General features: G+C 40.2%; 1 protein-coding gene across 1 annotated transcript in view; it reads right to left on the reverse strand.

Moving 5' to 3' along the window:
- Positions 1 to 13,405, reverse strand: part of AGPAT4 (1-acylglycerol-3-phosphate O-acyltransferase 4) — a 64,712-nt gene that overhangs the window by 17,092 nt on the left and 34,215 nt on the right. Inside the window, exons 3-4 of the mRNA XM_086626831.1 lie at positions 7,671 to 7,832; positions 4,566 to 4,719 (exon numbers count right to left, since the gene is read on the reverse strand). Coding sequence (XP_086482957.1) covers positions 4,566 to 4,719; positions 7,671 to 7,832 — 316 coding nt within the window. The remainder of the gene's footprint in view (positions 1 to 4,565; positions 4,720 to 7,670; positions 7,833 to 13,405) is intronic.

Here is a 13,405-nt window from a genome sequence, read left to right on the forward strand (position 1 = left end):
CCAAATCCAAGACAATGACAGCATATGCACGAGTAAACATATTTCTGTAATACCCAGATATAAAATAGAAGACTTAAGCTTTTCCATTTTGAAAGTGCAGGAAAAGAACAACAGTAGAAGTGCCAGAGAAAAAGTCTGCACAGAATTAAAATTTGCCAGAAAGCTTCCACAGCCAAAGCAGCACTAGCATGCTGTGTGAGACACTAACATTGTTTTTCATTAAATGTGTATTTCATAATTACATAATTAGAACTCGACATCTCCTGATTTTCTTATTCAAAAACTGAAGAGTCCAGAAATTTCACATTCTAAACAAAGTAAAAAAATAACTCCACAGTATCTTGAAAACATTCCAACTGTCTCACTCTCAGATTAATTCAGGTAGCATTTGAAAGTTTTGCTTCAACTGTGAAATAAAAATATTTTCCTCGAAGAAGTTATCTTAAAACATCTTTTTCATTTAAAAACAAACACAACTCAATACTTGGAAGCCTTTTCAAAGGCTCAAAACATGATCATAACTGAAAACAAATTTCTTCAAGCTGAATTGCTATTTTCTGACAAAAAAAAGCTAGTCTTTTTGTTTGGTTTTCTAATCTCTGTCCAGCTATGGTTTGTATCTTTAACTTTTGGTCCCTTCTACAGCATTCTGAGAGAGCGCTACATGCTTAAGAACTTAAGATTTCATTTCTTAATTTCAACCTAAGTAATCTTCAGATTATATATATAGATAGGATTTTTCTTAGTTCAAATGTCCTCTTGAATTTAATGCATTATTTTGTGGACATGGTGGATTATGCCAGAATGATCATTCGACAAATCAACCTACAGGCAACGGGTATGCCTACATACAGCTTCATACCGGCACACTATGATCTGAAGTGAAGAGTGGGAAAGGGGGGGGAAGAGACAGTGGAATTCACTGTACTGCTGGTATGACAGCCACCTTGACACAATCCTTTGATTTAACATTTCATTGCTCTGGTTATCTTGGTCAGAAATCACTCATCCCCTCAAACTCGATAGCCTGCTCAGGAGGATGACCAGGAGCCTCACTAAACATTGAAAAAAATCCAGGACTAAAGTGCAGATCATGGGGAAAAAAAAAGTCATTGCAAAACCCCCAAACACTGTCATATTGAACTCCATGAGAACACCACCTTGGAATTTATTCTCACATGTTCCCTCTACGACAGTAGCTCCCAGTATGCACAATTGGAGGAAAAGGTGGACAATCTTGAGTTATCTACAACCCATCATGAGGCATATTTTTAAATACAAGTCTTAACTAAATAAAAACAGCTGAAATACAGCCAGGCAATTAAAGTAACAGTTAAAGATATCTTTTGCAATATTTATGACATTTATTTTTACTGTAAGTAATGGATGAGTGTTTTAGAAGCAGATCTGTATTTTCATTTGCTTCCATGAACCGTATAGGTAGTAAACTCTACAATCTAACAGCAATTTATTAGGACAGCAAAGAGCTTTTAGAAATGAAGTTCCTTGGGACTGCGTCTGCACTACCAAACTGGTAGAGACGGCCACCACTAAAAACATCAGAACAAATTCAAAAAACATTAAAAGCACTCCTTTAAGAATCAAACTGTGCAGAGATCTGAATTTGTGGAAGAAAAGTCACTGAGGAGAAAAGAATTCCATTATCACTTATGAAGGAAACGAGTTAGGAGGGAAGATTCTTTACTTGTTATTTTGTGTGAAAGACATTTTTATCCAAATATATCTGGTTATGCTGACAGATATGACAGGTATGGAAACAGTTTCCCATGTATGCACATTACATAAACTCCTTCTGAAGCTAAGTTTTTCGGAACAGATCGGCTGGCCAGACCGAAGTCACCAACACCCATTTCCAACAGACACAGAACTACCCCAGCAGGTAGCATTAACGATTGATACAAAGTCTCAAAGAGGACCAAGATGTGATGACTGCTACTGTGGGTGAACCACCTCTACAGCTACAGCAACCAGCATCCACCCCATCCTACAGCACTACGGCCTGGGACAGGCTGAATCACACCCTTGTCAGAAGAGCAGAAGAAACCGACATGCTGACCTCTGTCACACCCAGCTTGGAACTGGATCCAAACATCTGGCTTGCCTTCACTGCTATGTCGTGCTGCAGCTATCTCCCTCAGCAAGGTGCTCCAGCCATGCCCACCACCCCTTATGCAGGGCAGAAAGCGCGTTCGCCTAAGTGGCAGCCCCAAAATTGGCTCAGGCAGCTTGGCACCAATCTCTCCCTTTCGGAGGAGATGTGCAGGGACATCCTACTGCAGTGACGGCCACTGGAATGGATGTGAATCGTACCACAAGACAGACAGGTCAGCCTGCAAGAGTCAGTCCTGTAGATCATTAGAGATGTCACTGAACTGAAGTTACGGACATCTGCATGTTGCCATTGCTTCTTCTGCAGACAAAGCAGCAATTCAGCAGTCACACTCATGCTGTTTGGAACAAGCAATTTGAGGCTGTAATAGAGGGATACAGTCATTTTCTGGGCCACGTTATAAGGCAGAGCACAACAAAGAGACTTGGGGGATTTACAGTGAACAAGTCAAACAGTACTATTTCCCAATGTAAATATTCAAAAGCAAAAAAAATGCCCAAATTACTACAGCATATAGCCTCTGCATATGTTGACACCTACAACAAAATGTTACTGCTCATGACGTAGGTACCAAATGTCAGTGCAGGTTAACAGAGATAAGTGGCCAAATCCTATCAGTATTCATGTAAGAAAGGAATCATTTCTAGAGAGAACTTACATTTCTAGATTATAGGCTGTCAAGACAGACTTCCATTACATTATCTATTCAAAAAACATTTATGGACTTCCTCGTTACAGGTACATATTAATGTTACAAGGAGCTCTAAAAATAAGATATTGTTTACAAAGGCCTTTCAAATGCTCTCTGTTCTGACTCTATTTTTTTCCTTGAACTCTCACAGAGAAATATTAACTTATTAGCCTTACCCTGTTTGATGTAGCAAGACACAGCTTTTGGTCTGAGGTAGTAACATACACTTCCCTAAGTACATAAATAATCTAGCAATCTTAGTCTTCTTTTCCTGAAAGTATTTCAAATATTCAGGATCCTAGAAAGTGTTACTGGAGTGTATCACATGAATGCCCAAAACTTTTTATAAATGTTACTTAGGTTCCCTAAAATTCATTCCTTTTGAAACATTTTTTCCACAAATCAGCTACCATATTTTGCTTGCTTTACACAGAGCTAGTGAAAAAGAACAAAAATCACCACCAAAATAACCTGCCCCTGATTTCCAGCTGAGGGCATTGGAGGTCACAGAGTTTTGCCTCAGCTCTTCTTCAGTGCCTCAAGTCTACCACCCCCTGCCCTCAGCAAAACAGTCGCCCTTATTCAAAAAGGAAGGTTAAACTGTGCTCTTAACAGAGTTGCTGGATGCTGCACGCAACTTACTTCCTCTTCACATATCAGAAAAGATCCAAGCTATGCTTTCCATTTTGGGAGTAGGAAGTCATAGATGCCTGACAAGCTACAACAGTGATATCATCTACCTGACTTGCAAAAGGATATGTAGAAGAAACACGACAGATAGCAAGACAGCTGACTACAAAGCTTTTTTTACAGCAGCTATCCCAGATATGCCACGTGAAAACACGTCTTCAAAGACAAAAGAAGCTTTGACATTAACTTCAGACAAGCTAGAACATTTTCTTCTAAACCGCTAACCACTTTACCTTTCTACCTATCAGCCTTCTAACAGCACACAGATCTACCAAACCCCAAAGATACTGTAGCACTATGGTTACTTAACACTCTCTTTCCTTTGCCCATGAAGTACACAGCAGAATATTTTGAGAGACTGTATTAGTCAAAGAAGATCACTTCAAAGGCATGTGTGCCATATTCTTATTGATGGCACTTTAAAGTTGGCAAATTCAAGTAACCAGAAATAACTGGGAGGTGGGGAGTTCAGAATAACAGTAACAAAGAAAAACTCACTTATGTTCTGTGATATAGAAATAATTTATTTATAAATTTCTCCTACATGTATCTTCAGTTGAGGTATAATCCCATTCCTAAGCTCCACAAAGGTTACTAAGAAACTCTAAAGAGTACATCTACACAGAAATTTAAAGCAAAATATTTTTTTATTTAAAAATTATGTTATTTGAGGCAGATATTTATCACAAGAAAATATTTAAGACACACTGCTTCAGATTCTCTAGTGCTGTATTTGCTTCATTTGGAATAGAATTGCTTGGTAAATACTAAGGAATAGTACCTTGGCAATACGTACGAAACATGCAATTTGAGATTCGCCAATAGAGACTCACAGTAACAGAAAACAAAAAATAAGAAAAGTAACCAAGTTTCCCCAGGACTTCAGTTAGTAAAACCTAATCTTTAATTCTTGCAGGCTAGTGGAAGAAGGGTCACAAAGGACCCCAGGGCTCTTCTGCTAGGACACATGCTACAGGGAAAAGAAGAGCATGGCAAAGTGACAGTAGTTACATGAAATAACCGTTTTGCGTTGTTCCTTGTGACTTTCCTTACCTACATTTCTCAAACACTGCACAGTGACAGCAAATCCTTTTGTTCGTGGCAGTAGGTGATACTTGAGCTTGGGCAGGCCTTTGGCTTCAGCTACCTGCATGCTAATCTGGTGCTTCTGTTCTGTGAATCTTGTGCCCTCACAATGAATCAGGAACTAAAATGAAGAGAGAAGTACAGTTAGAAAGCAGCTCAGGTCTTCTACATCTGTCTGACAAGAGGCATCTCTAATTCCCACCAACACAGCACAAATGAACACTCCTACCAGGGACAGGTGTAGCCACATACACCTTTAGGTAATTTAATTGCCCTGAAGTAATAAAAAAAAAAAAACAAACCCAAAACAACAACGACAACAAAAACACACAAAAAAAACAAAACCAAAATCAAACTCTCTGAATTGCCCCCACCCATCCAACTGTTGTGTTCAAACCTCTGCTTTGAACTTTACCCTTTGAACTTTATCATCTGCTCTGCTACTTGCTGTCTGACTGACTTGATTTCTCTAAATGAGTCACTCCATCTCTAATGAGATGTTAGAAAACACTTGAAACATACGTCCTGCTGCAACTCTCTCATGGATGGTGAGGTGCTCACGTGTCTTGGTATCTAAAACTCGGTAGGTGTCTAAACCAAACACATTCTAAGAAATGCTTCAGTGCCCAGCTTGCTTCCCCTCGCTCTGACTCACTTGCTTTCTCTATGGCATGAGGACCACTGACAACTGCAGACAGTAACTTTGATGCCAATGACCAAGCTGGTAACATGTAAGGCAGTAAATGCAGGACAACTAAAAGCCTCATCTCCTTACGAACTACACAGTGAAAGTATTCAGACATTAATGATTACAGTTTTGCCACTGGCAGACTGGGGAGAGCAGACAGATCTTTGGAAATTACCACTTGCTCGTCTGCTTTCTGCCGAGCCTGAATGCAAACTAATACATAAGAGAGCATTGTCAAATCGCACAAGCTAAGTCCCCAAAACTCACAGCAAAGATTTAGCCAACAAAGACAGAGAGACTGAAGAAAACTAGCCAAGTAGCCAGCTTCAGTTCCAGCTCATCTAAGAGCACTTCTATTCATGTATCACAGGAGTTAAAGAGCTAGATAATGTTCTGGTTTTGACAGGGACAGTTAGTTTTTCTTTTTAGCAGCTAGAAGAGCTCTGTGTTTTGCATTTAATATGGGATTTGTTATGAGAAGAATGTCAGTAGTGTGCTGATGTTTATAGATGGTACTGAGACATCAAGGACCTTTCAGCTTCCCATGTGTTTGCCAGTGTGCAGAAGCACAACAGACAGGGGGGGAAGTAAGAGCCCACAACTCCTCTCATGATTTGAAGTTATACTTAGTATTGAGGGCCAAATTGGCCAATGGAGTATTCCACATCATGCAATGTCATGCCCAGTACATAGATGAGGGTTGATCAGGGAGTTGGTGAACTCTGTTCTGAGGAATCTCTCAGACTCTTGGTCTCTTGGCATTCTGTCTCTCTCTGGCTCTCTATTCGGGCCTCTCACTCATCAGGGATTGCGGTGTCAGGACTTATCTGTTCCAGGATTGCTTGCCGGGATGGGACAGGCATTGGTCACCAGGTGGTGAGCAATTACACTGTGCATCGCTTGTTTGTATATATTATTATCATAATTATATATATATAATTATTATTTTATCACTATTACTTTCAATTTTATTATTATTCTTAAGTCAACTCACAAGTGTCCTTCCATTTTCCACTTTAATTCTCATCCTCCTTCCCCAGGGGTGGGTGAAGGTGAGCGAGCAGCTGGTCATGGTGTTCAGTCACGACAACAAAACATACAGAAACTGATGAGAAAATCTTTCTATCCCACTAAGCATGCTCTGTCTTTCTACCTTCCAAGGTGCTATTGCTGTGCCTTTTGACATTATGTCACCACACAAGGGCAAATTAAAACTCCACACTGCAATAATCCCAGGTGTACATCAACAACTCTATATCTCTTACTACAGATACAGCTCCTTATTAGTAATCCCTCTACAGCAGTATATAAAGAATACTGGCAGTCTGTGCTCAACAATTACGAGCTGAACTGCCTAGGTGTACAAAAGGCATTCAACACCTTTTAAGAGTCACAGAGCACAGGCGAATCCCTGTGAGAGAGACTACTAGAAACCAAGAATTGTCCCTTTGCTACACAGCCTCCTGCCTGGAAGTCATTTAACCATTATCCAAGCACAGAGCTTAGTTTCAGTTGCCTAGCGTTCATTTAAATCGATGCCAAAAAAGATCACGTTTTATTTCAGAGAATAAGAGATACAGCATCTATATCTTCGCTAGGAAACTGCTTCTTAAGCAATAATTTCTGTAGGCTTCTTCAGGTACCATTTTCTTAACCGTCTCTCTCTCTTGCCATCACCAGCTCACGAGAACTAGGAGTTTTCTGATTACTGAGAAGAGAAAAAATTCAAAGGCTTTTCATCTAGGAAATGCCAGGCAGGCTCAATACAAAAAATAATGATGATGCAAAAACTAACACTTTCCTGTTACTGAAGGTGACACCAGTCCTCTCCCTGAAACACAGCTGAGGGCCCTAGAGGCCACTTCTCTGATCAGATACTTATCTGTGGCTTCCACTTCTACTGGGCCATGTCTGACTTAGCACCTTCACAGGAATGGCAGAATCACAGGGAAATAGAAGGAAAAAATACTGGTATGAACTCTGCGATCTAAGATGAGAGGGGAGCTTAAGTAAAGAATACAGCTAACGTGTTTCAGTACAACATTGTCACATGCATCTGTTACACTGCCATGAACCTCTGCATCTACCCCTCTCCAGCTCCTGTATTTAGAGGACCACAAAGTTTACTGAATGGATCACAGTGGAGGTATTTTTGCAATATCATCTGTAGGGCTCCATACTACCGAGGAAGAAAACAGATAAGACAATCACATGGGAAATTCAAGAGAGAATTCAATTCTTAGAGAATACTCTCCCGATACTGCCAAGAAGCTCATGAATCAAAGTTCTCAGGAGCAACCTGGTGACTATCACATATTGTCTATGCCTTTCATCCCTCACAAGCACTACAGCACCTGGCACTCCACTTGTTAGTTGTCACTCACCCAAAAGTTTTCAGGGTAGTCCCGAAGATTCAGCAACTTCTTCATGACTGTTTTCCGATCTTCCTCCCACTTACGCTTGCAGAAGACTATCTCTAAGAAATACCACATCCAGCCAATGATAGGCATGTAGGAGAGCTCCTTCTTTGCAAGCACTTTGGAACTCTGCAAGACAAAGGCAAAGCATGTAAAATAGAGTTACACCACTTAAGAGTTCTCTGTGGGTATGACACATGCACAGTTAAACACTAATATATTGATTCATATTGACCAGTCCCAGTTTTTAACACCAGTGCAAAAGCAAAACAAACAAAAAGAAGTTTTCCTCATATTATGGAATAGTTAAATCTGATCTCAGATATCTGCATGAAAGTAGTTTTCCAGAATTAAACAAATATACGCATGTATATGTGTCTGTATGTATCTATCCTGCCCGAACCCTGAAATTCAAAACACAAGCCAAATTCCTTAAAACACTGAGGAATCCATGCAAAAGACCTGAGCCACATAAAATTAAATTCTTACTTCAAGCAGACCCTAGGCAGTGGCAACTCAAGTTCCTTTAAGATAGGAGAACTGTTTCCACTTGACCCTTTCCTGTCTTCCAAGTTAGCCCACCTTGCTGAGCTGTCTTACCTTTCACTTTGTTATTTAATCAATAACATGGCACACACATGTCTGTATAAAAATTCTTGCTTCAGCACTTCCTGAAAAAGTGACATTTTCCTAGAGGATAGATAGATAAATTACAGTCCAGTTTTTGTCTATGATATCATTATAAGCCATCTCATGAAAGTGCTCTGCAGACAGGTTTCACGTCACATTTGACTAGTAGGAATTATTTACTGGTAGAAATTACCATGAACAGAAACTATTTGCCTTTATGTTTTGGTCACTGTTGTCCATTTGGTTACTAGGGGAAGAGACTTGACCTAATTCTTTATCTCAGCTCATTTCTCTCATCTGCACTCATTCCTTGAGGAGGAAAATACCATAAATAATTAGGCTGTCTAAAAGCTCATAAGACTGGAAGGCAAGTGCAGATGACATAACTTCACTAGCAACTGTTACACAGAAGCAGAGCAGAAGAGGACATGAGACAATTCCATTTCTGAGAATGTAGAAATCATCTCTGTCAAATGATTTAACACTTTATAGTAAAGCATTCCCTCTTGGTCATTTCAAGAGCTTCAGTAATGGGCTCTGGTCAGGACTCCAAACCCAGCTTTCCCTCAAGAGGAAGCTGGAGGATTTGGCAGCTAGAGGATTCAGTACACTTTCTACCATTTCAATTTCAAGCCATGTTGGACGTTAGTGCCTATTACATGGGAGCAGCAACGCAGAGCCCAGACTCCTCTTCCAGCTTCCCAAACTCGCCACAGAGAAACAGGCTCTCCTCCTACCACTTTCCTAGCTCTCTGTTTTTTTTCCCCACCCTACTGTTTTTCCTTTTCTCAGTTACTCTTAATACAAGTAATTTCCTTATTTCCAACACAAACGCAACTAGTTCTAGCACATATCTTTAAAAGCCTCCAAAGAGCATTTTTTGTTGTAGGCCATGTACAGTACAGCTTCTGCTAAAAGCACACAGACCAGTTCATATGCTCTTCCATCCCTTCCCCCCTATATGCCTGAGGAAGACAGCTGAGCCAAGGCTTTGACTCAAGAAACTCCAACGGATGCAAAGTGTTTCTAGCTGAGCCGGGAGGGCTGGAACCTTAGGGAACTACTGCCCACCTCAACCACAACCAGGGCAGCCCTCGGCCACAGCCTAGTGCAAGCCTCTGCACAATGAGGTAAACAGCAACAGTGTCACCTCCCAAAAATGGACAAAAATACATGCTCTTCAGGTTTATTTACAGTAAGTGTTCAGGAGCTGAAGACCTACCATAAACAAATGTTAAATGTGCCCTGCATAGGATGTACAAGGCTCTCAGAGCACAGAGTCAGAAAAGACAATCTTATAGTCCTCCCTCACAGACTTTAAAATGCAGGACTCCTAGTCCAAAAAGCAAGCTAAAGTAACAATTTAGCCATAGCTATTTTCTAATGTTTTGCATATTTTAAAAAGCATATGAGTTAAACAGGAGCAGGAGAGAATTTGCCACTCTTTTTTTCTCCCCTGTGAAACAAAGAAATGATGTTGTGAGCTAAGGTGTCACGCAGTGAAGGTATAACCACAAAAGCAGAAGAGATGTTTGAATTCTTCCCCAGGGCATGTTCTTATTCATTTTCGGTGCCAACACATTTTTAAAATTTGAAAGCGCTCTTTCAGACATGTGAGTGTATGACTCCTTAGATGCACATAAAAATAAACTAAACCACCTTATGCTATTTTGTGCACCCCACCTATCCCAGGAGTAGAAGGAAGGCAAGTGACACAGAACTAATTAGAGAAAGGAAACGCTTCAGTGCATTATGCTGCCACGACTGCTCTCGTACGGAAGGAATACATTAGGTCTCCCCTTGGAAGCTACTGTCTCTCTTACAATAACTAGAGCTAGAATCTTTTCTGTTTCATCGTCTACTCATGCACAGCTCCTGTGTAAATACCTGAGAGGAAAAATGCGGCTCTAGTTGACTCCGGCCACTAACTTTTCCTTTACCAAAGTGCTTTGGTAAATATGTGACAGTTACCTCTAACCTTCAAATTCAGCTTGTTCAACAGAATAAATTTCATTTAAAAGTGTTGATTTATTCCATGTAAGCTGCCTTCTTGAAGGAAGCCAAACGTTTTCAGTGCTCAGAACTGAATTCCAACACATGTTTAATGACATTACTGCTGGATGGGGACAACTTGTCTACAATAATAGCATTTTAACCCAGGTTAATTTCTTTTGGCCATTGTTCAGATAGGAAATACCCATGAAGTTCTCCTTTTGTGAATGATTGCACTAACATCACATAAAAAAAAAATATTATTTTGACAAGCTTACATTAGATGCATTTGCACAACTATACTGTCACAGAAACAAAAAAGTATTTTAATTTGTATGTCCAGTTTCAGTTATTCAACACCTCACGATCACAGAGTGTAACAAACAGTATGAAACCACTCTGCAAGCTGAGGGTGTCTAACAAAATTTGTTCCACAGTTTCAAAACAAAAATCATTGTAGCTGCAAATCATTAGCAGCACCAATTTGCCTTGTAAATTATTTGTTCTCCAGGCTGCCCTAAGCACTGACATACTTTTGATTATTCTGTTTGTTCTATTTTTCAAATATAGCACTCCTTCATATTACACTCTTTGGGACATCAAGAGGGAAAGATATGTTTCTTTAGTCCCTCAAAGCCACAGTTCCAGAAATTTAGTTAGGCTCCTGATTTCTAATGCTTCATATTGAATAAAACTTTTCCATACAGGTAACGCGGGAATATTTTAAAGGATGTGTGCCTAAGCATATGCTAAGATGTTGTGTTAAATACAAATAATAGCATAGTTTTGACTGCTTACGTGAACAATTGCATAACTTCTAATAATATATTAAAATACACAAATGAACTACTATGTTCATACACCTATTAGTCCCATACAATAACACCTAGTAATCATAGAATCATACAATGGTTTGAGTTGGAAAGGACCTTGAAGATCATCTAGTTCCAACTCCTCTGCCAGGAGCAGGGACACTTTCTGCTAAGTCAGGTTGCTCAAAGCCTCATCCAACCCGGCCTTGGACACTTCCAGGGATGGGGCAGCCACAATTTCTCTGGACAATCCGTTCCAGTGTTTCACTACCTGCAGAGTGAAGTTCTTGCCTAGATCTAATAGAAATCTGCCCTCTTTCAGTTTAAAGCCATTTCCCCTTGTCCCATCACTACACACCTTTGCAAAAAGTCCCTCTCCAGCTTTTCTGGAGACCACAATTGCCAGGAGGATCTGCTCCATGATCCTGCTGGGCACAGAGGTAAGACTGACTGGCCTGTAGTTCCCTGGGTCTTTCTTTTTTCCCTTTTTAAAAATGAGGGTTGTGTTTCCCTTTTTCCAGTCAATGAGAACTTTACCAGACTACCACAACTTCTCAAATATGATGAATAATGGCTTAGCAACTTAACCTAGCAAAAGTCTCTTCTCACACCTATGTTTAAGGGCATGCTCAGTTTTTCCAACAGCAAGCTTCAACATAAACAACTTTTAAATAAATTTGGGGGTCTTGACATACAGAACAGATAGTTAGGGTTAAAAATTATTACATTTGCTTAACAATTTTTTACGAGAAACTTAAAGCAAGACAGTTAACAACTAGTTTTGCATAAAGGTTTTCTGCCTCATCTACCCTGCCAAGGAATAAACGACTATGGCCTCTTTTGGAAATGCACATATTTTGATGCCAATATAATGAGCCACTCAGAATAACGCTTATGTTTTGCCAAGGTAAAAAGACCAACAGCATTAATAACTTGAAACTCAGGACACCAGAAGATGAACAGCTAAACCAGTAGGTTTAGCTTCAAAGCACAGGCCATTTTTGCTAATATAAATATCTTCATCTCAGAAAAAGCGTTACCAAAATTACTAAAAAAGCTATTTTATCACTGTTTGGTCAGATCAAGCAATGAAGCAGAAGGATACAGTGAATCCTGGCAGGGAGCGTACTAATGTGCTTTTGGTGTAAGTCCTGAATAACACCTCCCTCCTCACATGCCTATGTCCTCATTTCAAGTCTTTGTGTCCAATGGGTCTGTTGTCAAAGGGTCACCTAGCCACACCTTAAAGAAACTAAATGCAACTACTGTGTTAAATTCTGATACAGTAGCTAGGCTGTCTGCCACTAAGAAGGTAAGTCCTATGACCAGAATGTTACAGGCAGGAAAAAGGAAGGGCACAGCAGAGTGCAGGGACGTGTCACCAAGACCACGTCTCTATTTACATAACAGAGCGACACACAGACACTAGAGTTGGCATCTTCCCTAGCCATTGCACTGGCATGGGGCAGAAAAGCAAACCATCCACAACACAGCCATCAGTCACCCTGACTTAGGATCATACAAACAGCCCTGCCATTTATTAGGAAACACTGGCATGGACAAAGCTCCATCCTGTTGGGGCTATGCTGTTTCCGACTCTACAGAAAGTCAAACTGGCAGTGCGGTTCCTCCTTCCCTTGCAACTTATTGCAGCCACCTCTGGGTCAGGAGGAGTCAGGACTCAGCCATCTCCGTGGATGTCCATGATGCCCAAGGTAGCATGATGCTGACTTTGCATCTAGGACCCCTATATTCCCTCTTTCCTGTGCACATCACCAAGGTCTAGCAGCACAAGGAGGCAGGTACATATGGCTGATGGGTGTCAAGGACTTAAAACAGGAAGATCCCTTCACAAAAAAACACAAGTGGAATACACATGCAAGTCATTAATAGCTTGGGCAGAACACAGGTTTGCCTGAAATCCTTGTCAACTTCTAGTTTTTGTGGTTTGCTTCCTTCTGCTAATTTCCAAAAGCAACCAAAAATCTACTAAGTGGTGGTGCTGCAGACAATTAAACATCAGTAACTTCAGCGGCTACAATAACTTGCAAGAGTAAAAGTGAGCATAGAATTGCTTCTTGATATGGTTTTCTACTTCTCCACTATAAATGAATAGATCTCTGGCTCTCACTCAGTACTATCAACAAATACCTCCTGGCATTTTCAATAGGTGCTCCAAAAGTATCATATTAAAGACAAAATCAAAAAGTAAAATAAATGTTAGAATTGCATTTTTTTCTCTTTTTTTTTTTTTTCCCCTCTCCTCCA

The sequence above is a fragment of the Tauraco erythrolophus genome, chromosome 2 (genome assembly GCF_009769465.1).
Source record: "Tauraco erythrolophus isolate bTauEry1 chromosome 2, bTauEry1.pri, whole genome shotgun sequence".
Lineage (NCBI taxonomy): Eukaryota > Metazoa > Chordata > Aves > Musophagiformes > Musophagidae > Tauraco > Tauraco erythrolophus.